A 26456-nucleotide genomic window follows, 5' to 3' on the forward strand; every position below is an offset into this window, starting at 1 on the left:
GAGCCGGGAGGGTCAATCTGCGTCGGAGGCTTGGCGTCCCACCCAAAGAGTGCTGGTTGGTCAGCGGTCCAAGCTGCCTCCACCTCCTGGCTGGGAGGCCAGGCTACCTCGGGGGCGCCGCGGGCGCAGTCCAAGCGGACGAGCTGCCCGCGTCCGGCGCCGGCGCGATGTGGCTGTCGCTGCTGCTGCTGGCCGTGCTGCTGCTGGCGGTCCTTCGCAAAGTTTACAAGGCGCTGTTTGCAGGCGGCTCCCCGAATCCCTTCCTCGAGGATGTCAGGCGACCACCCGCGCCCCTGGTGACCGACAAGGAGGCCAGGAAGAAGGTTCTCAGGCAAGGTCAGCGGGAGAGACCCCGGGGTCCGAGGCTGCGCCCGGGCATCCTCGGACCCCGGGGTCCGAGGCTGCGCCCGGGCATCCTCGCGGGCTGGCGTTCCCATCCCCGCAGGGCGAGCTGCTGCCGGACCCAGGCCTCAGGGTCCCCAGACGTAAAAGGCTTCCTTGCAGGTGGAGACGCCTGCTTTAGAGTCCTCCACCGGCGAGAGCCTTCACCCCCACAGGCTCAGGGAATCGTGGCTCCCCCGGCGCGGGCACTGGCTTTCCCCCTATTTGGAGACCTTTCCCCCACTTGGTTTTAAGACCTTTACTTTTTCACTTATTTTCCCACATGGGTTCAGAGACCCCCGTGGGATTGCTGCACAGAAACCTTTATAGGAAATTGCATTTGGTCCATCGAGCGACTTGACTGGTTGGACCATGGCTTGAAAACTTAGGGAGACGCCCAACAGAGTCTGCTCTTTGACCAAAGGACGTTCTCTGTCATCTTTAAAAAGTATTTGGGGCTTCTTTCTAAAGTTTAAAGAAAGAGTTATGCCGCTTTAAAAAAAAAAAAAGTTTACCCTGTTTGATCTCCTGGGTCCCTCACTAGTATTTTGTGTGACAAGCCTTGCTTCACAGTTGGAGATGGTACTGTTCTGAGTGAATGGACTATTAGTCGGAACTGCTGAGATCAGTTTTAATTGGACTTGTCACTAATTTCCTGCATAACCATTAAGCACACTGTCACAAATTTCCTGCATGACCATTAACGAATCACTCCATTATCTGGGTTTGTCTAAAAATGAGATAACTACTTTAACTGTATTTCACACCAGGTTGTGATCTCTTAGTGGGTCATGAAATCGACTGAGTGGGTTGGGACTAGCATTTTAAAGTGAAGTAGAGTTGAAAACATCAGAGTGCATCATATATAGTTCTGGTAAGTATTGTGAAACTTCTGTTTCAGGTATTTATGTTATATACTAACATATATTCTGGGATGTAATATGAAATGTATTTTTCACTCTAGTATTCCCATTCCGGCAGGGTGAGCTGCTGCCCACTGGGACCCAGCGAATTATGGCCCCACCATCTTGGGCAAGGATTTTGGTGAGCAAAGGTCTGGGCATAGCCTGGTCCAGGCCCCGCCCCTTAGTATGGCTCATGCTCACGTGATAAAGAGACCTTTCTCTTACTGGTTTTAAGACTTTAACTTTTTAATTTGTCTTCCCACAGGGGTTCAGGTACATAGAAGAGCTACACAGAAACCTTTATAGGAAATTGCATTTGGTCCCTCAAGTGATTACAGTTAAGAAAAACAGTTAAACTAATTATCAATTTTTAGACCAACCCAGATAATGGAGTGACTTTTTTTCCCTTCTTTAAATTTCCTTTTTAAAATTTTTCCTTTTTTTCTTTCCTTTCCTTTTAAAAAATTTTTATGGAGGGGAAGTAATTTTAGATTTATTTATTAAAAAAATTTTTTTAAACAGGTGCTAGGAATTGAACCCAGGACCTTGTGCATGCTAGACATGCACTCTACCACTGAACTGTACCTTGCACCTTGGAGTGACTTGTTAATGGCCATGCAGGAAATTAGTGACAGTGTGCTAAACGGCTATGCAGTTTTTCACTCTAAGTCTTTTTTAAAAAACATTTGAAAAGTTAAAAGTTTCCCAAGTTCTCTAGCAGCTTGAAAGATTGCAAATCTCAGTTCTTCAGGAGTGATCTTTAAAGAACAGACCTTGTGTGGGGAGTGCCCATCAAGCACCACGGGCTGTCCAGTTTTGTCTTGTTTAGGTACTGCCCTTTCAACCCTGCCTCCAGGCTTCCCCAGTGTGAGGGGGGTGGTGCTGTGACGTCTCAGAGCAGCAGCCTCCAAGCAGCTCTGTGCTGCCCACGCCTCTGCATCAGGATCTTGAAGAACCATCATATGACCGGGCTGGCCCACCTCTCCCTGCAGACTTTACATTTTCCCAAGATAACCTGCTTGTGAATGGGGTAGTTCCTTGAGCCAGCAGCCTGCCCCACGACACTCCCTCTTCCCCCACCTCCTTGTATTGTTTCTTCCCTAGCTCACTCTCTGTCTGGTTTTTGGTTTCTCAGCTTATGTTTTCAGAATTTTTCCCTTTTTTTTGGTGGGGGGAGGTAATTAGGTTTATTTATTTTTAGAGGAGGTACTGGGGATTGAACCTAGGACCTCATGCATGCTAAGCATGCACTCTACCACTTGAGCTATACCCTCCCCCCACTGTTGTCAGATTTTTTTGTTGCTTGTTTTTCTTATAATAATTTCCCGAGTCTTACTTTCTTTGAAAGTAGGGAAAATCCCCAGGTACATAGGTGGCTTTGGTTAAATCAGTTCTTTTTTATTTTGTTAGTTTTTGGTTAAATCAGTTCGATCAGATTTAACCAAATCACTCTGTTTAATCTGCCTGGCTGGCCTTGAGCATTTCCCAGCAAAGTGTTGGTGATATTCTAGCCGGGAGTTCCGAGCCAAGCTGCTCTAGAGTTTTCCTGCATTGTACAAGCTAGAGGGTTCTGCCTTGGTTTCCACATCTTTGCTCTTTCGCTGTCCCGCCTGAGCAGCCCACCCTCTATCTCTTCCCCTGTGCTGCAGCTTTCTCAGCCAGACTGGTGCCAGAGAAGCTAGATGTGGTGGTGATTGGCAGCGGCTTTGGGGGCCTGGCTGCCGCTGCGATCCTGGCCAAAGCTGGCAAGCGAGTTCTGGTGCTGGAACAACACACCAAGGCAGGAGGCTGTTGTCATACCTTTAGACAGGATGGCCTTGAATTTGACACGGGTAAGGCTTCTGTGGAAAAGGGTCTGGGATAATGGGCATTTCTGTGATTTGAGGGACCCCGTCTTCTCCCTGGGCACCACTTTCCTTGTCTGACAGCCGTACCTGCTGGGAGCTGAACTGGGCAGGGATTTGGTGGTTTCTGCTGCAACTACCCTCTACAGAAAGGGTGGGTAGCCCCCCCAGGCGTGGACTCGGCCCTGCAGGACAAACTCTTTCTTTTGTTGTTGTTGTTGTTGTTTTTATTTTTTCATTTTGGGGAAAGAGATAATTAGCTTTTTACTGATTTTTTTAGTGGAGTGGGGATTCCACCCAGGACCTTGTGCATGCTAGGCATGCACTCTACCACTAGGCTGTGCCCTCCCCCAGAACAACCTCTTTCACGTTGCTTCCTTGTTGGAGCCTTTCAGGGCTCAGTCGCCTTCTCTCTACGATGCCTTGTTTTTCTGTCTCCCAACAGGAATCCATTATGTTGGTCGCATGCATGAGGGCAGCTTTGGCCGTTTTACCTTGGACCAGATCACTGAGGGGCAGCTGGACTGGGCTGCCTTGCCCTCACCCTTTGACATCATGGTACTAGAAGGGCCCAGCGGCCGAAAGGAGTTTCCCATGTACAGTGGGAAGAAAGCGTACATTCAGGGCCTCAAGGACAAGTTTCCCCAGGAAGAAGCTGCCATCGACAAGTACATAAAGCTGGTGAAGGTAAGCTGGACACGCTGAGGACCCCTGCCTAGTCCCGACAAGGCTGACCTTCCGCATTAGAGGAGTGACTGGTGAGGGAAGCAGGAAGGAGGAGCAGGCATGTCTGTCTGGAACTCAGCCCCCAACCCGGGTTGGCCTCTGTGCGCAGCTGGCCCCTCTGTCTCTGCAGCCTGGGCTCAGCAGCTGCAATGCTCACTCCGGCCTCTGGGGGCGCCCTGTTCTCCTCGCTCACCAGGCTGTGTTCACATAGGCGCCCTTTTCCACTTCCTCTGAGACCAGATTGCGATTTTTCAAAAGGAATTTGGGCAGGAAACTGAAAAGCCAAAAAGGAATCATATGAGGGGAGGATGGAAAAAAATTCAGAGTACAGAGTTTTAAAAATCCATGTTCAGCCGGGTAAGTGTTTCAGGGCCCTCGGCCAGTGCAGGCTCTCGGAGAGGAGATGCTGTTACAGCGCTGCTGGGGGCCAGGCGGTTCCTCCCTGCCGGTTTCCTCCCCAGGTGGTATCCCGCGGAGTCCTTCATGCCATGTTGTTGAAGATCCTCCCGCTGCCTGTGGCTCAGGTGCTCAGCAAGTGCAGGCTGCTCACCCGATTCTCTCCGTTCCTTCGCGCGTCCACCCAGAGCCTGGCCGAGGTCCTGCAGCAGCTCCCAGCCTCCCGGGAGCTCCAGGCGGTGCTCAGCTACATCTTCCCCACATACGGTGGGTACCAGCCTGGGGCCCTGGGCCGTTCCCTCGATCTTCCTTCCTGCACCTGCTGGACTGACTGAAATGGAGCAGCATTCACCCCAGGGAGCTTAGGGAGCTTAGGGAGGAGACGTCTGTCCACCTCCCTGCTGGATGCTCTGGAGAAAAGGCCATTCATCCATGCTCTGGATGACCTTCCTTCCCGACCACCACTGCCCTCCCCGGCAGCCTGGCAGTTGGCAGGGAGGACACTCCCCCTGGCCCCAGCGTGGTTCCCCACGTTTTGATGGAAACAGGCCCTCTGGCTTCTCTGGGGATCACTTGGATCCTGGGGTGGAGAGCCTCAGGCCACGTGTTTTCTGATGGGAACCGTGTCCCTTCCTGAATGGTGTTGCTGCCTGCTCCTGCCCCGTCACCCCTTCCTTCATTTTGTAGGTGTGACCCCCAGCTATACGGCCTTTTCCATGCATGCTCTGCTGGTTAACCACTACCTGGAAGGGGCCTTTTACCCCCGAGGGGGCTCCAGTGAAATCGCCTTCCACACCATCCGTGTGATTCAGCGGGCTGGGGGCGCCGTCCTGACGAGGGCCCCTGTGCAGAGCATCTTGCTGGACTCAGCTGGGAGAGCCTGTGGTGAGAGGCCTGCATGGGGCTTCATGGGCCTTGGGCTGGAGTGGAGGGGAGACCCCAGAGAAAAGAAAGCAGTGAGGGCAGAAGGTGCAGAACTGACCTCCTCGCGGGAGCTTAAAAGCTGGAATCCGCCTCCAAACGGGTGGAGAAATAGTGATTGGTTCAGAGGCAAAAAGGACACAGGAAGGGTAAAGGATTGCGTGGGTCCCAGAGAGCAGTATTTCATCATTTTTTCAATAGATAAAAATAGTTATCCAGTAACCCAGGGCCTTCTTGAGTGTAGGGGCTGTGTCTTTTTAATCTTTATGTCTGTAGATTCTAGATAACAGAGCCCAGTAAATGTTCAGTGGAGTGGGTCCGTACCTGGGCACTCCGTAGGGCATGTGCGGGCCGGCAGGCTGCCCTGCCCTCGATCTATAAATGACACTCACTGTCCCAGCTCAGGCATTTGAGGTCACCTGCAGGGAGTCAGAATCCCCCTGTGGGTGAACTCCGTGAGGGGAGGCGCTATGCAAGGATGGACTCCAGTAAATAGAACGGGGAGGGGGTGGTGCTTAAGAAGCATTGGGGACAGGGACGGAGGAGGCCCTAGGAAAAGAGGACTGGTGTGACCGTGAATTTGCCAGAGAAATCTGTTAGGGAGGAGGGGGTGAGTGGGTGGCCCAGTGCATGAAAAAATCAAGGGGGATCTCTGAGGACGCGTTTGTAGAGGAGTCCGGGAAGTTGCCAGGGGGAGGAGAGGCAGCTGGCAGCTGTGTGAGACTCTCTCTCCTTTTCATGAGCAAGTTTTTCCAGCCGGAAGGGGCTTATGAATCAAGGTGGGTTTATCGGTTCAGTAAATTCAGTTCCGAATATATTTATTTGTGTTTTTCATGTGCTAAGTGATAAAAGGTGGAGATAAAAGATACGTAAATCCTAATCTCTCATTTAAGAAGTTTCCAGCTCATGGGGAAGATAATTGACATGCCCCGTAGGGGCACGTGCTGAGGGTGGAGGTGACAGAGGATGGTGGCAGGGAAGGCCTCAGAGGGAGGCCACAAAGAGGGAGGAGAAGCCAGAGGGGCGGGTAGGTTTATTCCAGGCCGGGGGAATAGAATGTGCAGAGGCACAGAGGTAGGAAAGAGCTGAAAATGTTAGGTTGAATCATAAGAAACTGCCGTATTTATAGGTCAAAAACATGGTCGACTACCAGCTGTTTCATATAGTTCCACCTAATAGTTGGGTGAGAATGGCCAGAGACGAGGCTGGGTGCCCAGGAGGGGCCACGTCATGGAAGGCCGATACAAGGCTTTGGGGTTTGATAGAGGTTGAGGTGTCACTGGAGGATGTTAAGGAGAGTGTTGGAACCAGAGCTCCGGCAGCGGTGAGGAGGGGCCTGGGATTCCAGCAAAGGCCTTCAGCCCACGAGCTTCGTTGGGGTTCGTGTGAAGAGAGGAGAGCCCACGCAGGGGTGGGGGGGTTGGAAGCAAGTGGGGGTGACTGTGGGATGCCCTGGGGGTGCTTGAGGATGTTCCCCTCACTTCGCAGTTTTGCCCGCCTGCCCGGGGGAGAGATCTGGCGGGGATAGGGGCCTTTCTCGTCCTCCTGGAACACACAGAGCCCCAGCCAAGCTCTTGTGCCTGCAGGTGTCACCGTGAAGAAAGGTCAGGAGCTGGTGGACATCCACTGCCCCGTCGTGATCTCTGACGTGGGACTGTTCAACACCTACAAGCACTTGCTGCCCGAGAAGGCCCGCTCTCTGCCAGGTAAACGCCGGGCTGCGTCGCTCTCCAAGTTCCCCAGCCTGGCCCCTCTGCAGGCAGCTTACTCAGCCTGGCTCCTCCTTGAATCAGGGCTGCCCTTTGACCCGCCTTAGACAGAAAGAGGAACACACTGGTCCCTAATGTCCATTCCCAGCAGGCCTCTGTTCAGGGGTTGGGGTCAACTTCCTTTGTATTGCGTCCTCCTCAAAGACCCCTTGGTCCTTCTCTCTCATTTCATTCTTGGCATATTTACTCCCGTTCCCCTTGTAACCTCAACCACGGTTCCCTCTCCTCTGTTCGAGTCTCTAGTCCAAGTTGCCCATTTCTGGTTTCCCTAGATCTTAGATCCTCTCTCTGATAGTTAATGACGGTGGGTTGAGTCCTAAAGGGACATTTCTGGGGTTTTCACTTAGGTTGCCTCATGAATTCTGCTTCCTTTCTTAATTCCTCACTTACTGAGTGGGGAAGCCTGGTCTGACATTATCGGTAAGGGAACTAAGGCTGTCGTGGAGGAGAAAGGCCTGGCGTGATCGCTGCGGGCCTCTCCTGGGGCCCAAGGTTATATTTTCCTGCCTTTTTGGGAACCAGCTCCGGATCGATGCGCAGGCTACAGGAGTACCCTGCTGGCTTTCTTCTGTTCCTTGAGCCCAGCACTCGAAACCTGGGACCCAGATGGAAATATGCCTCAGTCTGGCCATCTCCTGATAGTCTAAAAATGAAAGCCTATGTATTTTGGTCGGGGTGGGGGGCCTGTCTGTGTGCGAGCTATAGCTTTGTCCTTGCACTGGATGCTCAGCCACTAGGGAGAGAGCGTCGCCCTAATGTTCATGGCTGGGGAAACAGGTGTGTAAGTGAGGAACTTCCCAGGGCCAACCAGCTGGAGGTGCTCAAGCCAAGACAGGCTGCTGGGGTGTCTGACTCGAAAGCCTGAGCTCTTGGCCCTCTCTGGGCTGGGAAGAGTGGGGCCTCCAGAGAGAAGGCCTCACTAGAAGGGGCAGGAGAGCAGGTCAGCCCACAAGAAACAGTGGCTGAGCCAAGGTTAGCTGGGACGCCACCATTTTGGAGTGTAGCCGGAAGCTCCCGACATGCTTGAGGGAAGGGGGCCGCTGGGCTGGAGGGGACCAGTAACCCGGGGAGTAGGAGAGAGGGGTCTGGGTGGAGGCCTCTGGCTGGGGCGGGAGGTGGAGAGTAAGGAGCAGCTCAAGGTGCGGGTGGGGTGGAAACCATGGACTTCAGTGGGCCCCGGAGTGGGGGCCCTGAGAGCAGTGGAAGGAACGCTCCATCCCCGAGGGAGCCGGGCCAGGTGGCTTCAGTGGGAGAGTGAGGTCTTGGGTTTCCCTGTGGGGAGAGGGTGGGTGGCAGCTGTGATTGTCTCCAAGAGACAGGACGTGTCCTCCCAGAAACTGGCCTCCTCAGTCCTTTGCCCCACTTGGCTGGGCCTCGGCCAGCATGGCTGCCAGCAGAGGCCAGCCCTCTCTCAGACTGGGTGAGCCGAATGGGGTGAGGCAGAGACCGCCCACTGGCCGTTGGCACTTCCTGCTTCCCTCTCTCCCCGGACCTCTGAACCCTGCCACTGTCCCCGACAGCCCACTTCCCGCCAGGCCCGCCTCCCCTCCGGGCAGCCACGCTTCAGAGTTGCCGCTGCCCTGCCCTCCCTTCACTGCCGGCCACAGCCTCCACCTGTCTCAGCCTGGAAGACGGGCTGGGGTGCCAGCCCCAACCTGGCTGAAGGGCCACTTGTCCCTCTTGGGTGCAAAGTTAGATGCTGCCCCAGGTGAATCCCAGTTTGAGAACATTTCAGGCAGTGGTGCTAATGACGCTTAACTCAGAGACCCCAGGCGCTGGGACTCCTTTGTTTCCAGCTGTTGCAGGGTAGAGAGTCTCACAGTTCTGTCTCCCTTTCAGAGATGGGAACTGGGTATCTGGGCGCCATGGGGACAGGCGGTTCTGGGTCAGGTGGCGGGTGGAGGTGGGGTGGTCAGGCAGAGGGGCCTTTGTGACAAGAGTGCTTTTCTTAAATTCCAGGGCTGGTTTGACAATCAGTAAGGGAAGCTAAGGCTGGGGTTGAGAATTAGGGCTTGGTGTAATCACTGTGTGCCTGATTTAAGGCCCGAGGTTATATTTTGCTGCCAGGTGTGTGGCTCCTGGACCCCCTCCTTCCAGGTGGAGAAAGGGAAAGGCGGGGCTGCGCGGAGGTGGTTGCTGTTCTAACAGGCCTCTGAAGACCTAGCGGGTTTCACTCCCGGGCCCCTGGTCCTCTCCGCACCCACCCCACCCCACCTGGAGATGGGGTGTGGTCACTTGGCAACGCTGGGGCCCAGGTGGGAAGGTGCACCTGCGGCCCTGGGCAGTTCCTGCTCCTTACCACCTCCCCTTCCCGCCTCAGTGCCTGGAAACCTTAAGGCCATTGCCCTACTTCCACTGTTACAACGCCCGCTTTCACTCTCAAAAGTGGCTTTTTCTGGATGACACATTCTGTGGTCATCCTACCCACTGCACTCAGTTCTCTGCAGCCTCTAAGAGGGTGGCGGGCTTCTTCTGGAAGCTCTCTTTTGCAGGAGGTGGGCATCTTATCTGACTCCTCCTCACTCAGCACGTTTTAGGTCCTCAACAAATATTTGTTACATGAATTAAGCAGAGCAGCCAGTGGTGAGCTATCCCTCAGGCAGGGGCTGAAAGTGTCCTGGGAACAAGAACAAGGGCTAGTTTGGGGGAGCAATTTCCAGAAAACTGGTCTGGGATCATCGGCTGAGAGGTGGGGCCGCCCAGCAGCTTCCGTCCAGGGGACATCCAATGGCTGTCACCTTTCCACTCCAGTGCTGTTCCTCCCTCCTCCCCAGCTGAACCCTGAAATGCCAGGTGCCAGGTGCCTGTGATGCTGTTCACATCTCTTCACCGGCATGGCTCATGGCTTTGAGGCCTTGTGCTGACTGTCCAGCACAGTAGGAATTAGGCGCATTTATTCATTAGATAAGCTTGTATTAAACTTAATACTGAAGGCAAGGCTTGTAACAAACTACTGTTCACATCGGTGTTCTTGGCAGTTTGGAGCCCAGTCATGGCTCATCACTGAAAGACATTAAGGGGACAGTTGGAGGCAGTGAGCTTGAGACCGTCCTGCAGGCGCGGTGAGCCGGCTCGGGGAGGCTGAGTGTCACCTGCTTCTGAAGGAGCGCAGAGCAGAAGTCTGGGGCTGTGGCCTTTGCAGGTGGGAGACAGAAGAGCAGGCCCCCGCCAAGTCGATGTTGAAATGCGTTGTCCGAAGGGCTGAGGCTGCAGATGAAGGGAGCAGGCATCTGCAGGCCTCTCCAGGGCGGCGGTGGCCGTTGGTGGCCATCAGTGGCCATCTGTGGCGACGGCTCACACAGCCCTCCGGACTCTCTGCAGGCGTGAAGCGGCAGCTGGGGATGGTGCGGCCCAGCTTGAGCATTTTCTTGGTCTTCGTCTGTCTCCGAGGCACCAAGAAGGAACTGGGTTTGCAGTCCACCAACTACTACATTTATTTTGACACAGACATGGACAAGGCGTAAGGCATCTGTGTGCACGTCGGGGAGGCTGAGCCCCGGGAGAGGCAGCAGGCGATGGGATGGGAGGAGGTGGGCAGAATCCACTCCCGATAGGGCTTTCTCCCACCCAGGCTGCCCCTCAGCTTCATCCCTTTGGAGGGGTCCCTGGGGATGAACTGCCCTTGGGGTGGTGCTGGTGGCTGCCAGGAGGACCAAGGCCAGAGACCAACAGCCCCCTCCTCCCCCAGGATGGAGCGCTACCTCTCTAAGCCCAGGGACGAGGCTGCAGCCCACATGCCCATCCTCTTCTTTGCTTCCCCTTCGGCCAAGGACCCGACCTGGGAGGACCGGTACCCAGGTGGGGCTACAGGTCCCAGGGGGAGGGGAGCTGGCTGGGGAAGGGGCGGCTGTAGTGACCCGGCTCTGCGTCCCCAGATCGGTCCACCCTGGTCATGCTGGTGCCCACCTCCTACAAGTGGTTCGAGGAGTGGCAGGGCGAGCCCAAGGGAAAGCGGAGCAGCGACTACGAGGCCCTCAAAAGCTCCTTCGTGGAAGCCTCTCTGTCAGTCGCCCTGAAACTGTTCCCACAGCTGGAGGGGAAGGTAGGGCAGGGGAATGAGGGCCGGGTGACTGAGCTCCAGGAAGGGCAGGAAGGGAAGAGGCGAGGATCTCACAGGGTCCCACTCCCCATCTCTCATCTCCTCAGGTGGACAGTGTGACGGGAGGATCCCCGTTGACGGCTCAGTTCTACCTGGCGACTCCCGAGGGTGCCTGCTATGGGGCTGACCATGATCTGAGCCGCCTGCATCCTCATGCGATGGCCTCCGTGAGGGCCCAGAGCCCCATCCCCAACCTCTACCTGACAGGTACCCCATTCGGCCAAAACCTGAGGCCCTGGGCCTCCCTGACACCCCACATCCCCTGTCCCTGTCCTCAGATCCTGCTGTCTGTCCCCTGCAGCCACCCACACCCTGGCTGTGCTGCCTCGGCAGCCGTGGGCCCTGGTCCTGGTCTGAAGCCAGCACTCAGTGGCCCCAGCTCAGGGGGATGAACCAAGAATCTTTGTCCTCCCTTGTCCTCCCCTCTCCCCGACGTGATGGGGGCAGGCAGCAGTGCTCACAGGCCTCTGTTCACGTCTCCTAGGCCAGGACATCTTCACCTGTGGGTTGATGGGAGCCCTGCAAGGGGCCCTGCTTTGCAGCAGCGCCATCCTGAAGCGGAACGTGTACTCAGACCTTCAGAAGCTTGGCTCAAGGATCCAGGCACAGAAGAAAAAGAATTAGTTCAGTTGGGGATGAATCAGAGGAATTTGGCTGGTGCTGTGGCACTGCCCTGACTTACCCATGTCTTTCTGCATTACTTCCTTGATCACGTAAATAACTCTAATTTGTTGCTGTTTTTTGAGTAGATGTCCAACACACAGGGCTAGCATACAGCTTCTTCCACCCAGGGCAGGCGGTGCTCGTCCACACTTTTTGTAACACGCCATCCCAAAAAAGGCCCAGTGTGGGCTACTGATTTGGGCAGCTTTAATGGCTCGTTAACAGTGCTCTGCATTCCACACCCACACTTCCAGACTCTGAGCCCTTGGACGGAGTGTTCTTTTGGCCACATGGCTAGAACCCTCGAGCATGGGTGAGCTGAAGCCTGGTGGGCCGGTGGGTCCTGTGGGCCCGAGGCTTCTCCTCCCGTTCACTCTGTGCTGTGCTGCAGGTCTGCACTGTGGAGGAGAGGGTGCCTGATGAGCAAGGTTGTGGTTGTAGTTCCACAGGGTCAGAGGCTCCAGATCCCATTTTTCTGGTTCCAGTGGCTCTTTGAGAGGGTGGGGAAACCCGTGTGATTGATAGGCTCCGTGTGGATGTGGGAGCTGGGGGTCAGACAGGACACGTTAGAAGGCAAGATATGCGGTAGGCAAGCACATCTAGTTCGTATGTAGCCAGGCCCAAGGCTCGTCTTCTTTCTGATCCAGTTGACATCAGGGTCTCACGTGCCGGCACCGAGATACCCTCCCAGAGCTCCGGGCCTGAGCCTCAAAGCTTATCTTCCAAAAATACACAGCAAGGTAGGGGTGTTAGCAGTCAGACACATTATGACTAACAGCCCAGCTACCTCCCAGACCTAGAACACCGGCTGCATGATTTCTGGGTTTGGAAATCAGTCAGGATCAGAACCTGAAAGGCTACAGAAAGTGTGCCAAGTCTGGGAGTGGCATTTCAGTTTATCAGTATGTACGTGGAGAGCAGGTGGGAAGGTGAATGAAGGCCAAAGGGTAAAAAAAAATGACCTTTTACTTGTGTTAGACCTTGTTTCAGTTCATTTTTATGCAGTTTTAATAAATTTGATATTACGAGGGGGATGAAGAAGTGCACTGTAACCGGCAATAGCGTAGTGACGTCGTGCGGGGACAGATGGTTACTTGCCTTAATGTGATTAACTTGCATATGAATGCCGAATCGCTGTTCTACACCTGAAATGAATACAATATAGTACTAACCCTATCAACTCTCCTTTTTTAAAAGAAAGGAAAAAAAAATAAATGTAATGATTTGATAGCTTTAATATTTGAAATTTATTTTGGTTTCTGTGCAGATACAAAACTTCATTGCAATGGCCCTCACAGAAGCTCAGTAAAACATACACTGAAAAATACTTATCATCAGACCGAAGAAGCTTTAAAGAAATAAAATTAAGTAATTATCATTAAGTTACAAGCTGGAAATATAAAACATTGCAAAACAGTGGTGTTCTACTAATTGGGTAAACAAAAAAGAAGGGAAAATTTCAACAATCACTCATTTATGTAACACGTCAGACTGCTGCATTAAAGGAGCATCAGAGTGTGAGGAAGCTGGCTTTGCTGGCAGCTTGAAACACTCTACAGCTCAGACCCCGTAACTTTACCGAGCAGTTTCTAAATTGGGATATTTAGGAAATTCACCTGGGACTTGGGGAGTGGAGTTGAGTTAGTCCTGGTTCTGGATGCACAGTTAAATTAAATTTGAAAATCTCTTCCCAGGATTCTGTCTTAAGCAAAGCCAAGCCAAACACAACCATTCCAGGAAGAGTTTTTAGAAAAATGGCTGGCAGGGCTACTGGGGCTGGTGGATGGCACGCTCTCCTTGCTGTTCAAATGATTCAGAACACGGGCAAAGCGTGCTAGTTTTCATCACACATGCAGCATTACTTATCAAGTTACCCTGTGAAAACAAGGGGCAGGCTTTTGAATCAAATGACATGAAATGGCAGAAGATGTGAATGCCCATCCGGGGAATTTCAGAGGCTCGGAGTCCCATCACCCAGTGTTCCGTTAAGAGTCGTCATGGGAAGAGAGATGTCAGCGTGCGCATCGCCGGCTGTCAGGTCTTTCTGAGGTCTCTGAGCCTGTCTAGTTAGATGCCTTCTACTCCCTCAGTCCAGAGGGGGACTCATCAGATAACTCTGCCCGGTGATCTGAAGCAGGGAAGCAAGCTCCTCTGTTAGCATCCGTGACTGAAGCACAGATCCTTCCAAACAAACATCCTGCAAGCGAAAGCGGGGGGCGGGAAGGGGAGCACAGAGCTGTGCTGCCCCAAGATCACGCTGGTCCCTTTACACGCGAGAGGAGATGCACAGGAAGCCACTTAAGGTGGCTCCTGAAAACAGGGATGCGGGGCCTCTCACGCCTGCTCCCTGCCCCTCCCTGGCGGGACAGATGCCTCCACCAGCCCACCTTCATCTACACAATCTACAGGAAAACACGCTTCAAAGAGTCTATTTTCAAAAAGACAATTAGCCAGAGAACGACCTTCCCTGTGGTGTGGGAGACTTCTCCCAGGGCGATCTCTAGAGCGAAACTTCAGTTCTATCATAACTCACACAAGGAACGGTACTTCTCGGAGGCTCAAAAAGCTATGTGGACGCCACATGACTTGTGCACCCACTTGGGGCCCACCCTCCTGGTGCCTGGAACCAACCTTTCTCTGCTCTCCTCCTTACTGCAAAGTCCATCAGTAAGGGACAGCAACCAGTAGCCAGAAAGAGCTGGGTGAGACCCCAGTCAGGTCACATCCAGATGTCCTGCACAGAGAACACGTCTCCTCTGTAAGAAGACACCCAACTCCTGACGTCCCCGGGGCCTGTCCCGTGTTAGGCAGATCCACAGACGGCGCCATGGGGGGGGGGAATGTCCCACAAGGAGCTTACTTTTCTTGGGGAGATCAGACAGAGACGTCGGATACTGGATGCCCTGCTCTGCTGGCGTTCCACCATTTGTGACCGGCATTATTAAGAGCTACTGGAGTGAAATGGAAAGAGCCAAGCGTGGAGGTGGGGGAGTCTGGGGAAAGAAGAGAAGGGGGAGCACCCTGCAGGGAGCCAGGGAACAGAGGCCACAGCAAGGACAAGGTGGCACAGGGGCCTGGGTGCGCACCCGACAAGAGGGGAATAGACAGACGTGTCTTCGAGGGCCTTCTCCCCCATCAGCACAGGATAAGGCAAAGGAGTTCTCAGAAGCCAGGACACAGGCCCCAAAGAGGGGAGGTCAGTTTGGACGGTCCATAGTGTCCAATTCTATCAGGGCCAAGACTAAGCTTTGAGAACAAGCCATTGGACTGGGTGACCTGAACCTCTGGGAAAACATCATCAGTGGAAAGACAGGGACCAAAGTGAGTTTGTAAAGGTTATGAAGAGGATGCAGGGCAAGGGGATGGAAGCGACACTTTCTGGAGAGGGTGAATGGCAGAAGGAACCACATAGACTGGCTGGGAGCAGAGGGATCCGGGCAGGCACGAAGGCAGACACAAGGGGCTAGTGGAGATGGGCAGAAAGAAGAAACAAGAGGGGAGGAAGGAAGGTAGGGACGTTCCCTTCTTACTTGCACAGATGTCACCTGCAAAGAATGAAAACCTCAACTCGAAGTCGTGGGCTGTTTTAAGCAAGGTAGAAGACAGCGTGACAGACAGGCCGGTCCCTTCTTCAGCCAGACGTCTTCGACAGCACAGAACGCATCCCATCCTCTCACTTCCCCCCTTCTCTGCGTTTCCCTGACACCAGCTGTTCTCTCTCAGTTTTCTCTTTGCAGAAACGACTCTCTCTAGGCTCTCTGCAATCGGGCAGCCCCACAAGGACAGATTTAAGTCAAACTTCAAACCACAGCATGACCCAAGCCACTAGCCCCGGTCACCCCGGGGGACTCTCCAAATTTCTTCCATTTTAAAAACCCCTGACGTGGGACAGAAGGGGAATTTTTACTCATTACCCTTGGCATTTTGTATCAGATAAGAGGACCATTAACTAGATTAGGTGGAAGAGGGCGTATAGTCAGTTTGTAAATAGAAGTCTGTTTTGTCTGTTCTAGGCAACAAAGGCAGAACAGAGTTGATGGGAAACCTGGTTCACGAAAGCCCTTGGGAAAAACACGCAGACCCAAACCAGCCCTCCCACATGCTCCCCCGCCCGGAGCACGAGTTCACCGTACTCCCGAGAGCGTCTGAGAGCATCTGTAACGACCGGTGGGGGCAGGGACGAGCACAGAGATTCAGTAACTGCAACTGTTATTCTCAAAAGAACCTGCGATAGGACAGTGGTGCTACGGCTTTGCTCCCAGAACCGCCAAGTTGAGCTTCCTGCTCAGGACAACCGAATGGAGGTGGATTCACTTTGTCCTCAGTGACATGAAGACACCAGAAGAACGTGAAGAGGTTGCGAGACAGGCTGGATCCACAGGCGCCAGAGTGCTTTTTTAGCGGCTGTTTGGGTTTGCGGCTGAAGCCTTGGAGGAGAACTGTGGGTGCAAAGGAGCTCTCTGCTCATCGACATTTACCATCTTCTCCATCTTCTGTAGGGCACCTCCCCCACCGCCAGCCCCGCTGCTCAGGGAGAGGACTTACTAGAAACGCACCTCAACCTACAGCTTCCTCCTAGGTCCGCGAAGGTAAATAGTGGTGAGTGCGCTGCTACTTTCAGGGGCTAACTTTAGCACAGAGCCAAGGCCCCAGGGAGGGCAGTCAACAGCAGTCACCTGCCTAGGCTGGGAGCTCCCTTTGGTCACGGCTGGGAGCCCGCATGTTCCTCAACTCACACTTAGAGGGGGAAAGGCTGGAAGACACCAGCATAAATAACAGGAACACAGGAGGACAGGGTCACCAAAGTGCAGGTGCAAAAACCAAAGCAATGCCCCCCACCTCTGCCGGCCGGGACTTGCCGCCGAGCCCTAGAGGGGGGGCTGTCTCTTATGTCACAGTATTCTTCTCTTCATTTTTCTTGATTTAGAAACACATCAGCAGGGAGGACAAGGTTCTTGAGAACAGAAAAATCAAATCTGAAACGGGAGCAACACAACCCATTGGTAACGGTCACTTTTTTCAGAGGAATATGCCTTACTACTGTGATTGGAGGAGGGGTCGGGGTGGAGGGGGAATCAAACAGGAGTCGCAATTCAGGGAAAAAATTCAGAATTAAGACAAACTGACCCTCCACCATAGAACCAGCAATAAAAGCACATCAAATTATTATTATTTTTTTACAATTATGGAAAAAAATTTTAAAGCTTTTTCTTGGTGATGGGTGCTTATGAGGTTTATTTATTTATGTATTTATTTCAGTGGAGGTACTGGGGATCGAACCCAGGACCTTGTGCATGCTAAGCATGCTCTCTACCACTGAGCTATCCTTCTCCCCGCCCCATAAAATTATTTTAAAAGTTGGTTTGTGGTAAAACATACACTAGAAAGAGCCAGACTTGGTGGAGGGCATATGGGAATCATGGCTTCCACCTTGTACCATTCTGTATTGTTTTGAATTGTTTACACGTGCATTTTTCTTAATCAGAACAAAATTATGGTGGGGAGGGTATAGCTCAAGTGGTAGAGCGCATGACTGGCATGCACGAGGTCCTGGGTTCAACCCCTAGCACCTCCTCTAAAAATAAATAATAAAAAAGCTAATTACCCCCCCCAAAAAACCCCAAAAACTAAAATAAAATAAGGCTTTATTAAAAAAAAATTATAATGAAGGGGAAAAAAAAATCCCTGGAGTCAATTATCTGGGAGGGTACTAGGCTAGGGTTAAACTGTGAAGCTGACCCACTGGGTCAGCTGACAAAGGGGTTCTGAGCTGAGTGGCCTGGTCCGAGCTGTACATGTGAGCTGTGTTCCTTGTAAGTCTGGGAACAACGCACAGCTGGGCACCAACTACTCTTGCCCAATGCCCTCAGTGAACTGCACAGAGGGAGGAAGGGCGTGTGCTGGCAGCGAGGCAGAGGCAACAGCCGGTCCCTGGCAGGGGCCTGAGCTGGCCGCACTCAGGAAGCCTATTTGCAGGGCTGAGCGGGGGGCTGGAGGCTCCCAGATCCTCCGTTTCTGGGTGTGTTTGTTTTCAGGGAGTGTACACTAGTGCTTTACCATCCAAAGTGCCGTTCCAGCAGCATGAAGAATGGCACCTGGGAACTCCCTAGAAATGAAGACACATTGGCTCACCCCAGGCACACTGTGTTGTTTTTTTTTTATATATATTTCATTGTGCTTTTTATCACAATTCCTAGGGTGAGTCATACGCCGATTAAAATTTAGGAAGTGCTAGTGGAGGGCAAAAAGTACAGGACGAAAGCCTAGAGAGCTGCCCTCAGACCTAGATTTTGCCATAAACTTGTAGTGGGAAATTAGGGGAAAAAAACCTAGTGTTTCTGGGCCTGAGTTTCCTCATTTGTTGAAGGAAGAAGCTGTTGAGTACTTGAGAATTTCTTCTAGCTCCAACACTGCAGATATGTTTATATGGATGTCTTTAAGTCTCAAAAGGGCAGGGGCAATGGTAGTCCCCCACCCCGCCCCAGAATCAGCTGCAGCCACCATGCCAGATGCAAGCACACTGCTGGGCCCATCTGAAAGTGCATATCCCTCCCATGGACCCGGCTCTTCCTTCCTTACCTTCTGGTCCAAACGCTGGTAGTCACTGGCCTTTGGCCGCCGAGTGACCTTGGATCTTTTCCCTTCCAGGACAAAAGCAATAATCTAGGGCAAGGAAAAAGAAAGTGATTAACAAGTCACTCTATAATGACACGTTTCAGTCTCTGAAATCAGAGGTAATCACCTGGTGGCCCATTTGTTAATGACCCTGACAGCAAAAAAAGCAGTATGTCCACAGAAAGGTCAGGGCCTCGTTACATCAGAATCCTTCATGCTGCTAAACAGGAAATGTCAGATGCAGGAGGGCAGTTCTAGGCTCTAGCTTGTGGGAGTCATTTACTCAAGAGCACTTGGTGAAAAGAACTGCCAGCTCCTCCCCAACTTAGCCTCCTCCAGGCTAAGCGATCCCTTTTTTTTTTTTTTTTTTAATCATAAGCAATATTTACTTATCTGCCAATATATTCTTTCACCCCCCAGTTCACTTCATCTTAACCTTATCACTCTCATTTCATGCCATGATGAATACTTGGATGTAGAACAAGGACATTTTACTAAATGTCTCCCCTCATTTCTCACAGCCCTAGGCCTCATGGCTATCATGAACTGAATCCTTCAGTTTTAACCAGCCTATAGAAACTACGAAGTTCTTAGGGCTCAATAAGAAATGCAATCATTTTGTAGTTAGAGTGGTTACTAAGCTAGAGATAATAATAAGACAGGAAGCATTGTCTTTTTTGAGAGTGGACGCAGCAAGAGAAGTGCTCTAACTAACAAACTGACAGCTACTCGGGTCCTCTCAGGCTGTGAAGGATCGAAGTTCAATATTATGGGAGGAGGCCTCAACTCAGGTCAGGTCATATTAATGTCCTAAACTCGGCACCTGATGCAACAGCAGAGGGCCCGCAGAGGAAACAGACATGAAAACAAATGGTTTCTACAACAGGAGTAAAGAGCCCTAGCAGGGTCTGAGAAGAAAACTGAAGTCTGTTTTAAATTCGCAGTGCTTACAGGCAGATGAGTGATGAACACTCACACCACGCTTTCCGGGTGGAGGAAACCCCATTGCTCTTCTTAGGGTGGCTCTCAACTTACCTTCCGCTTGTTGTGGTAGGCAATGTAGAGGACAGCAACGAGGATGGCTGCTGTCACCAGATACGCAAAGAAGTGGCTGCTCTCCGCACCGGCACTTCCAAAATTATCCTTATCAGGGTCATCTTGCTTATTCAAGGGGTTCAAAGACGTCTCTTCACGGTTCTTACTGGAGACAGGGTCAGGCATTTCTTTCTCTTCTTTGGGTGGTGAATCCTCTTCAGGCTCTGTATCCTCTTCCTCAGTGTCCTTGGGCTCCACATCTTCACTTGGCGCTAAAGACTTATCTTCTCCCTCCTGCTGGGGAGAAGGGGGTTCGGAGCCCGGTAATACGTTTCCCCCAGCTTCAGTTCTGGAAGCTTGTAGAATTTTGTCAGCTAGTGTGTTGAAGTCAGGCTTTGTGACCTCCTTGTTATCAGAGGAGGCGCTGGGGACCTGCTGGTTGGAGTCTCCAGAGGGCTGTTGCTCCGATGTCGACTCTCCAGGGCCGGCTTTCGTGGTGTGCAGCTCCGATGCCGGCCGGCTAGAGCTGTCATTCGTGGAGTGCTGTTTCAGAGTGGTTTTGCCAGTATCGTTTTGCTTAGACGGTTGGCTCGAGGTGAGAGGTCCTGTAGAAGGCTGAGTTTCCTTCGGAGCGAGGCTGGTGGTTGGCGGAGAAGTGGGCTGTAAGGCCTCTGAAAAACAGAAACCAGCTAGCTGAACAGAGGCAAGCGGGGAGAAAGGAACCCGCAGATCCCTGCAACGGACAAACAGGGGATGAGGGGTGATGGCGAGCGGAGGGGTGGTGAGGGGCAGGGCAGGGAAGTGAGGTCAGGTGGGGATCGGCCTCGGCGAGGATGGTGGGCCCGGGGTCGAGAGTGGGATTATTGGGGGCTGGCAGAAATGGGGGGGTCTCACCCGCCACGGCGACGCTCAGCAAGACAAACGCAACCAGGAACCGCATCCTGCAGATTGCGCTTCCGCCCTCTACTGCTATCGCGAGATCGGCGCGCGGGCTCAGCTCTCGAAGCCCCGCCCCTTCCTGCGCGCGTCCTCCGCAGCCCCGCCGGGAGCCCAGGGCGGGGGCTTGGGGAAAGGCGTGCCGGGTGAGTAGTTCCGCAGCTTCTTTCCGGTTGTGGCGAATTTTGTTGGTGGCGGTGTCGTGCTGTCCTCTGTGAAGGGCGTATCCACCTTTCCCTGGCTCTTTTGCTCCGTGGCTGTCGCAACGGACTTGTCACTCTCCTTTTCCTCTCATACTTATGGGACTATCCAGGCCGAGCACGAGCTCTCTGGCCCGCGGGGTCCCACGGGAGTGTGACGTCGCTGGGCCGCGCGTCACTTCGCCGCATCGCCTTCCTGCGTATCTTTCCCCGTGTCTCGTGGTTCCTGCCCTGCTGCACACGAACGTGTGGAAATCTGTGGCGGGAGCCTGCGCAACCTTGCTGCCCTCTCTCCCGACTCCATGGGAACTGCCCTCTGAGGTCGCCAGAGATGTTTTCTAAAAAGTCCATCCTTTTCCTGATCTTAGAAGGTCTTCGTGTTTCCTGCAGAAAATCCACTGAATGTGTAGAAGTAGAAAACAAAATTTTTGTCCCACTCTTCCAGGGTAATCAGTGTTAATGTTTTAGTGTATTTCTGTCCGGCAAATACTTAATGTTTTTGATTACGTAATACATTTAATGGTTCAAAAATCAGAACGGGATTTTTTTTTAAGTACAGGTAGAAAATTCTTGCTCTCTACTCCGCAACTTTACATCTAGTTTTTTTTTTTTTAACAAATACAAATAGACATATTTTCCTTTCCTTCTTAATTAGTGTATTTTCGTTGTCTTTTTTCTATGCATATTAATTTTCTCCCAAATTGGAACCATTGGGCAGTTTTGCATTACACTGTTTAAAATTACGTTTATAGTTATTGTTGTTTATAATGAAATCGTTTTATGAACACTGGCCAGAGTATGTGCTTTGTGGACTAAGGTTTAAAAAATGGTAGGCGCTAACTTAATGGAATATGTAATCTAGTGGACCACAAACATTAATCAAATATTTACACAGATGTGTGTGTGTGTGCATGTGCACACACATTCCAAGAAATGCTAAGAAAGAAAAGTACAGAAAACATGAGCTTTGTTGAGAAAGGCACTTTGAGCTGAGGACCAGGTGTAGAGTGTAGGTATTTCTCTGGTGAGATTGAAGGGAAGAGGAGGGTGAGCTTTCCTGGCTGAGTGTACAGGGTGTGCAGAGGCCTGGAGACAGATGGGAACTCGGTATTTTGTGTAAGAAAAAAGATGATGATAGCATTGTCAGATAACAGAGAAGAAGAAGAATGGCAGGGGATGAGGCTGGAGCAGATCTGGATTAAGGAGTAAATAATCTGAGAGTTGTCCCGAACATAAATCTCTTTGGGGCACAAAAGTACATCAAAAACTATGCCAGTTAACGCAGGTTGAAATGTAATCCCACTGAAAAGGACTACAGCTGTCAGGAGATAAACACTCCCCTGCAGTCTGAGTACAATATTCGGGTTCCATGGCATTCAGTACTAGTTAGTCCAAATTCTAAAGGGTTTTAAGGACTAGTACATGGCATAGATACAATTTTCAAGAACAAGTGCCTTGTCATTTAAAACCTCTTTAATATGCGTCTCAGTGTTTTTCTGTTGTAAGAAAATCTCACACACACTCTCATCACTAAGGCGAGAATAAGAATCAGAGTGAAGTGAGAAATTGTTTACCAAATTATTTCAGAACCATGACTCTGGCTAGAGGAAGTGAATTGGTAAGTGAATGTTTCTAAAATTGTCTCCACCTCCCCTAAATAAATACTTGAGTAACCTTAGAGAATACCGGCCTAGGACAAATGGTTACTAAACTTACGTGGTGATCATTTTGTAATACATGCAAATGTCAGATCACTATGTAGTACACGTGAAACTAACATAATATCGTCCGTCAACTATATTTCAATTAAAAAAAAAGGATATTGGCTTAGCACACTCATATGTGCGCACATTTGTGTTTGTGTGTGTAGATAGGAGAATGGCATATTATTAAGCCTGACCCATTATTAGGCAGGAGAGAAAATAAGGGTCCAAATCATGCAGAGTTCGTGGGCCATGTCCAAAGTTTTATATTTTATCCTAACATAAACGAGAAGCCATTAAAGAGGTGTAGGTAGGGGAAAGATATAATCAGAGACGGGAAGTTTTGAAGGTTAGTCTGCTTGTCAGGTGAAGAATCTGTCGTCAGGGTGGTGAGGGGAGAAGAGTGGATTTAGGAGTTAATCATTAAGGAGACTTGCTGTAGTCCAAACAGGACCAACACAGGGACGGTGAGAACGGAGGGAAGTGGTTGGACTTGAGATAAACTTGGGAGGCAACACCAACAGACCGTGGAGGTGGACTGGACTTGGGAGGGAGGGGGATGGTGAGGAAGGTGTAGAAAACCAGATTTAATAAGGGTAGGGCATAGAAAATGAATTCATCCTGCTCTTGTTTAAGATGCCTGTGGGACAGTCAAGTGGAGGTGTCAGGGAGGTAGTTGGAAATGTGAGCATGGAGTTCGAAGGTAAATATAGGAACTGTTTCCCTAACTAAAATATTGTTTAGAAAATATGACTTAATTGTTTCAGAAAAAGTAATTTGAGTTTATCATAATTTTTGTGACAGTTCCCTTATTATTGGAGATCTGAATTATTTTCAGTTTTCTACTGTTAGTAACTATTATTTGTAATCAGGGACTGGTTAAGGGCATGAGACAGACCCTCAAAAAAATGAAGCAACTTGCTTAAGGTCATCCTATTATCTTACCCATCCTTGGACAGCAGTGAATATTCTTAACCTGCTAATTTGATAAGAAAAAAAAATAGTCACTAACTATTATTCTTGAATAGTTTTTGAACAAGTAATTCACATGACTTGGGGGAATTTACTTAATTGCTTTCAGTATCAAGTTCTTCATCATGAAATGGGAATCAAAGTGTTGAGGGTTAGATAATTCATACAGAGTATTTAACACAGTATCTAGCATATAATTAAGGTTCCCCCAAATTGTTGTTATTATAATTAATGTGTTCATTATAGAAAAGTTAAAAAAAACAAAGATAAGCTAAAGTAAGAAAATAGAACTATCCTGTAATCCAGAGCTATGATCATGAATATTTTGTTGGTTCTCCCTTTTTTATAGGCATCTGTGTGCATATGGTATCAGCTGGAAACAGAGCAAGTTACAAAACCACTCATGCAGTTCTTACCTTGCAGACCTCTTTGTAGCTTTAGTGCTACTAGTCTTGTCACTTGTCTTTTAGGACACTAACCTCTCCTTGTTTTCCACTATTTGTTTACTCAGCATCCTTTGAGGGTTCACAGTTGTCATAGGAGCAAGTGTTTCCAGAAGGAAAATGAAATCAACAGTCTTAAACCCAGCACAGAGCTGAAGTAAGATAAGGACTTAGATATTTCAGCAGACTAGTGGGAGCAAACCCTGGTGGCAGTGGGGCAAGTGGTGAATGGAAGGTAAGTAGAAACCACCTTTTCCTGGAAGTGTGAATGAGAAACAGAGGGTTTCTAATGTGGGAGAAGATTAAGTTTTTTTATTGACTGAGAGGAAGACAGTATTAGACCAAGATTACAGGACAGATACAGTGGCTGGACGACTGGTGGAACAAGGTACCCAAGATGAAGGGCCGAGGTCTGGAGAGCAGTAGTGCAGTTCCCACTGGGTTGAACCCGGGGTTGACACGTAAGACCTGCAGAAAGGCGGTTAGAACGGCCGGGGGTGAGAGGATGTTTAGGTAGGGCTGTTGGAGATCAAACTAGAGCTGGCCTCAATTTTCTTGATACTCTAAGAGGTAAGGCAGTCTTTGAGAGTAAGAGGGTGGGGATTAAACTGGGGGCTTGATGGTGGAGAGAAACGTTGTTGAGGGGACTAAGAGAGGAAGCTGACCCAGGGTACGTGTAATAATCGATGAGCGGTGCTGAGGGCCTGCGTTATGTTAGGCACCACAGATCTACTGTGGCACCTGCTTCAGTTGTGTGGTTTTTCTCCAGGCAGTGCTTCTGCCTGGAATAGAAGCAGATCTTAGCACTAACTCCTAACTCACACCAATTTCGGTTTAAGGGAATGGTAGGGTGTAACTTGAATAAGTCTTAAAATTGCCTTGCACTTCTTCATGATGAAAACACTCAACAAACTCAGAAAAGAAGGGAACTTCCTCAGTCTGAAGGGGGCATGTGCAGAAACCTTACAACTAAGGTCATACTTAATGGTAAAGACTGGGTGCTTTCCCGCTGGGATAAGGAACAATGATGTATGCTCTCCCCACTTCCGTTCAGCTTTGTACTGGAAGTAGCCGAGACAGCTCAGCAAGAAAACAGAACAAAAAGCATCCAGATTGGAAAGGAAGAAATAAAACTATTGCTATTTGCAGATAACATGACCTTGTATAAAGTCCTGAGGATTTTCTAAAAATTTATTAGGATGAGTTCAGCACGGTTGTAAGCTGTAAGAGCATTCTACAAAAGTCGGTTGTATTTCTGTACACTTGCAATGGACAACCTAACAATGAAATTAAAAAACAATTTCATTTACCATTGTATGAAAAAGAATGCAATCCTTAGGTGTAAAGTTAACAAATGAAGTGCAAAACTGACACTGAAAATTTATGAGAGATTATTGAAAGGAACTGAAGAAGCCCTGAATAGATGAAAAGACATCCCATGTGCATGGACTGGAAGACTTGATTGTTAGAATAGCTGTGCTCCCCAATGCCTATTACAGTCCCAGCGGTCATCTTTGAAGAAGTTGACAAGCTGATCCTAAAATTCACATGAAAATGCAAGAGACCCGTAATAGCCAAAACAGTTTTGAAAAAGAACGAAACTGGAAGACTCTCACTTCCCAATTTTAAAATTTACTACAGAATGATGGTAATTAGGACAGTGTGGTACAGGCATAAAGACAGAGGTAAATGGAACAGAATTGAGAGTCTGGAATTAAGCCTACACTTCTATGGTCAGCGCCATTAGTATTAGTTGAGTAAATGCAAATCAAAGTCACAGTGAGATGCCACTTCACACCTAGCAGGATGGCTGTAATCAAAAAAACAAAATAATACGTTGGTAAGGATGTGGGGAAATTAGAACCCTCACTTTGCTGATTGCAATGTAAAATGTTGCAGAGCTTTGGAAAACAGTTTGGCAATTCCTCAAAAAGTTAAACACGGAATTACCGTATGACCCAGCAGTTCTGCTTCCAGGTATAAACCCCAAAGAATTGAAAACAGGGACTCAAACTTGTATTTGTATGTGAATGTTGATAGCAGCATTATTCACAAGAGTCAAAATGTGGAAACAGCCCATGTATTCCTGAATGGATGAATGAATAAATAGAATGTCATTTATACGTACGATAGAATATTACTCAGGTATAAAAAGGGATGAAACGCTGACTCACACTACAACATGGATGACCCTCGGAAACATTACGCTGAGTGAAATAAGCCAGGCACGAAAGGACAAGGACTGTCTGATTCTTCTTACATGAGTTACCTAAAAGAGGCAAATTTATAAAGATAGAAAGTAGATTAGAGGTTCCTTAAGTCTGAGGGAAGGGGGGAATGGGGAGTCAATGTTTAATGGGTACAGTTTTTGTTTGGATGATGAAAAAGTTCTGGAAATTATGGTTGCACAACATCATGAATGTACTTGATGCCACTAAACTGTCAACTTATACATATCATACATATATATGTTATATTACATATTTTACCACAATTTAAAAAGCTGTGTGTCTGAGTAGGGTGAAAAACCTGGCAAGTACTCAGAAAAAGGTAAAAGAAACTAAATTATTTTATCAAGACTTAAAAAACGCAACTCTGATATATGTTACAACGTAGATGAACCTGGAAAACATTATGCTAAGCTAAGTCAGTCAGGCACAAGAGGACAAGTGTTTTATGAGTCCATTTATATGAAATATTTAGAAAGAGAAAGTAGATTAGGAGTTACCAGGGGCTAGGGGGAGGGAACTAAGGGAGTTACTGCTTAATGGTTACAGAGATTCTGTTTAGGGTGATGACAGGTTTTGGAAATAGACGGTGATGATGGTTGTACAATACCACGGATGTA

The 26456-nt window shown here is 49.9% G+C and overlaps 2 protein-coding genes and 1 long non-coding RNA gene across 4 annotated transcripts; 2 read left to right on the plus strand and 1 right to left on the minus strand.

The window, feature by feature from the left end:
- Positions 1–4: 4 nt before the first annotated feature.
- RETSAT (retinol saturase) lies at positions 5–12941 on the plus strand. The gene is made up of 11 exons (XM_010997824.3): positions 5–336; positions 2936–3118; positions 3576–3817; positions 4318–4519; positions 4940–5137; positions 6760–6879; positions 10264–10402; positions 10631–10740; positions 10818–10984; positions 11089–11248; positions 11526–12941. The coding sequence occupies exons 1-11, from the start codon at positions 168–170 to the stop codon at positions 11663–11665; spliced, it is 1830 nt and encodes a 609-aa protein (XP_010996126.1). The 5' UTR covers positions 5–167; the 3' UTR covers positions 11666–12941.
- On the minus strand, positions 12928–20383 carry TGOLN2 (trans-golgi network protein 2). Of its 2 annotated transcripts, XR_010378841.1 has the most exons (5): positions 20249–20383; positions 19355–20025; positions 18284–18367; positions 14565–16680; positions 12928–14438 (listed from the first exon to the last, which is right to left on the minus strand). XR_010378841.1 is itself a non-coding variant. In XM_010997823.3 (4 exons), the coding sequence occupies exons 1-4, from the start codon at positions 20292–20294 to the stop codon at positions 16675–16677; spliced, it is 807 nt and encodes a 268-aa protein (XP_010996125.1). In that variant the 5' UTR covers positions 20295–20383; the 3' UTR covers positions 12928–16674. The 2 variants fall into 2 exon arrangements, 1 of the variants encoding a protein (XP_010996125.1); XM_010997823.3 differs by having other exon boundaries at positions 12928–16680.
- LOC116149565 (uncharacterized) lies at positions 20381–25130 on the plus strand. The gene is made up of 2 exons (XR_004133184.2): positions 20381–20436; positions 23677–25130. It is a non-coding gene; the product is annotated as an uncharacterized LOC116149565 (long non-coding RNA).
- The last annotated feature ends 1326 nt before the right edge of the window (positions 25131–26456 follow it).

This window comes from Camelus dromedarius, chromosome 33 (assembly GCF_036321535.1).
Source record: "Camelus dromedarius isolate mCamDro1 chromosome 33, mCamDro1.pat, whole genome shotgun sequence".
Classification (NCBI taxonomy): Eukaryota; Metazoa; Chordata; class Mammalia; order Artiodactyla; family Camelidae; genus Camelus; species Camelus dromedarius.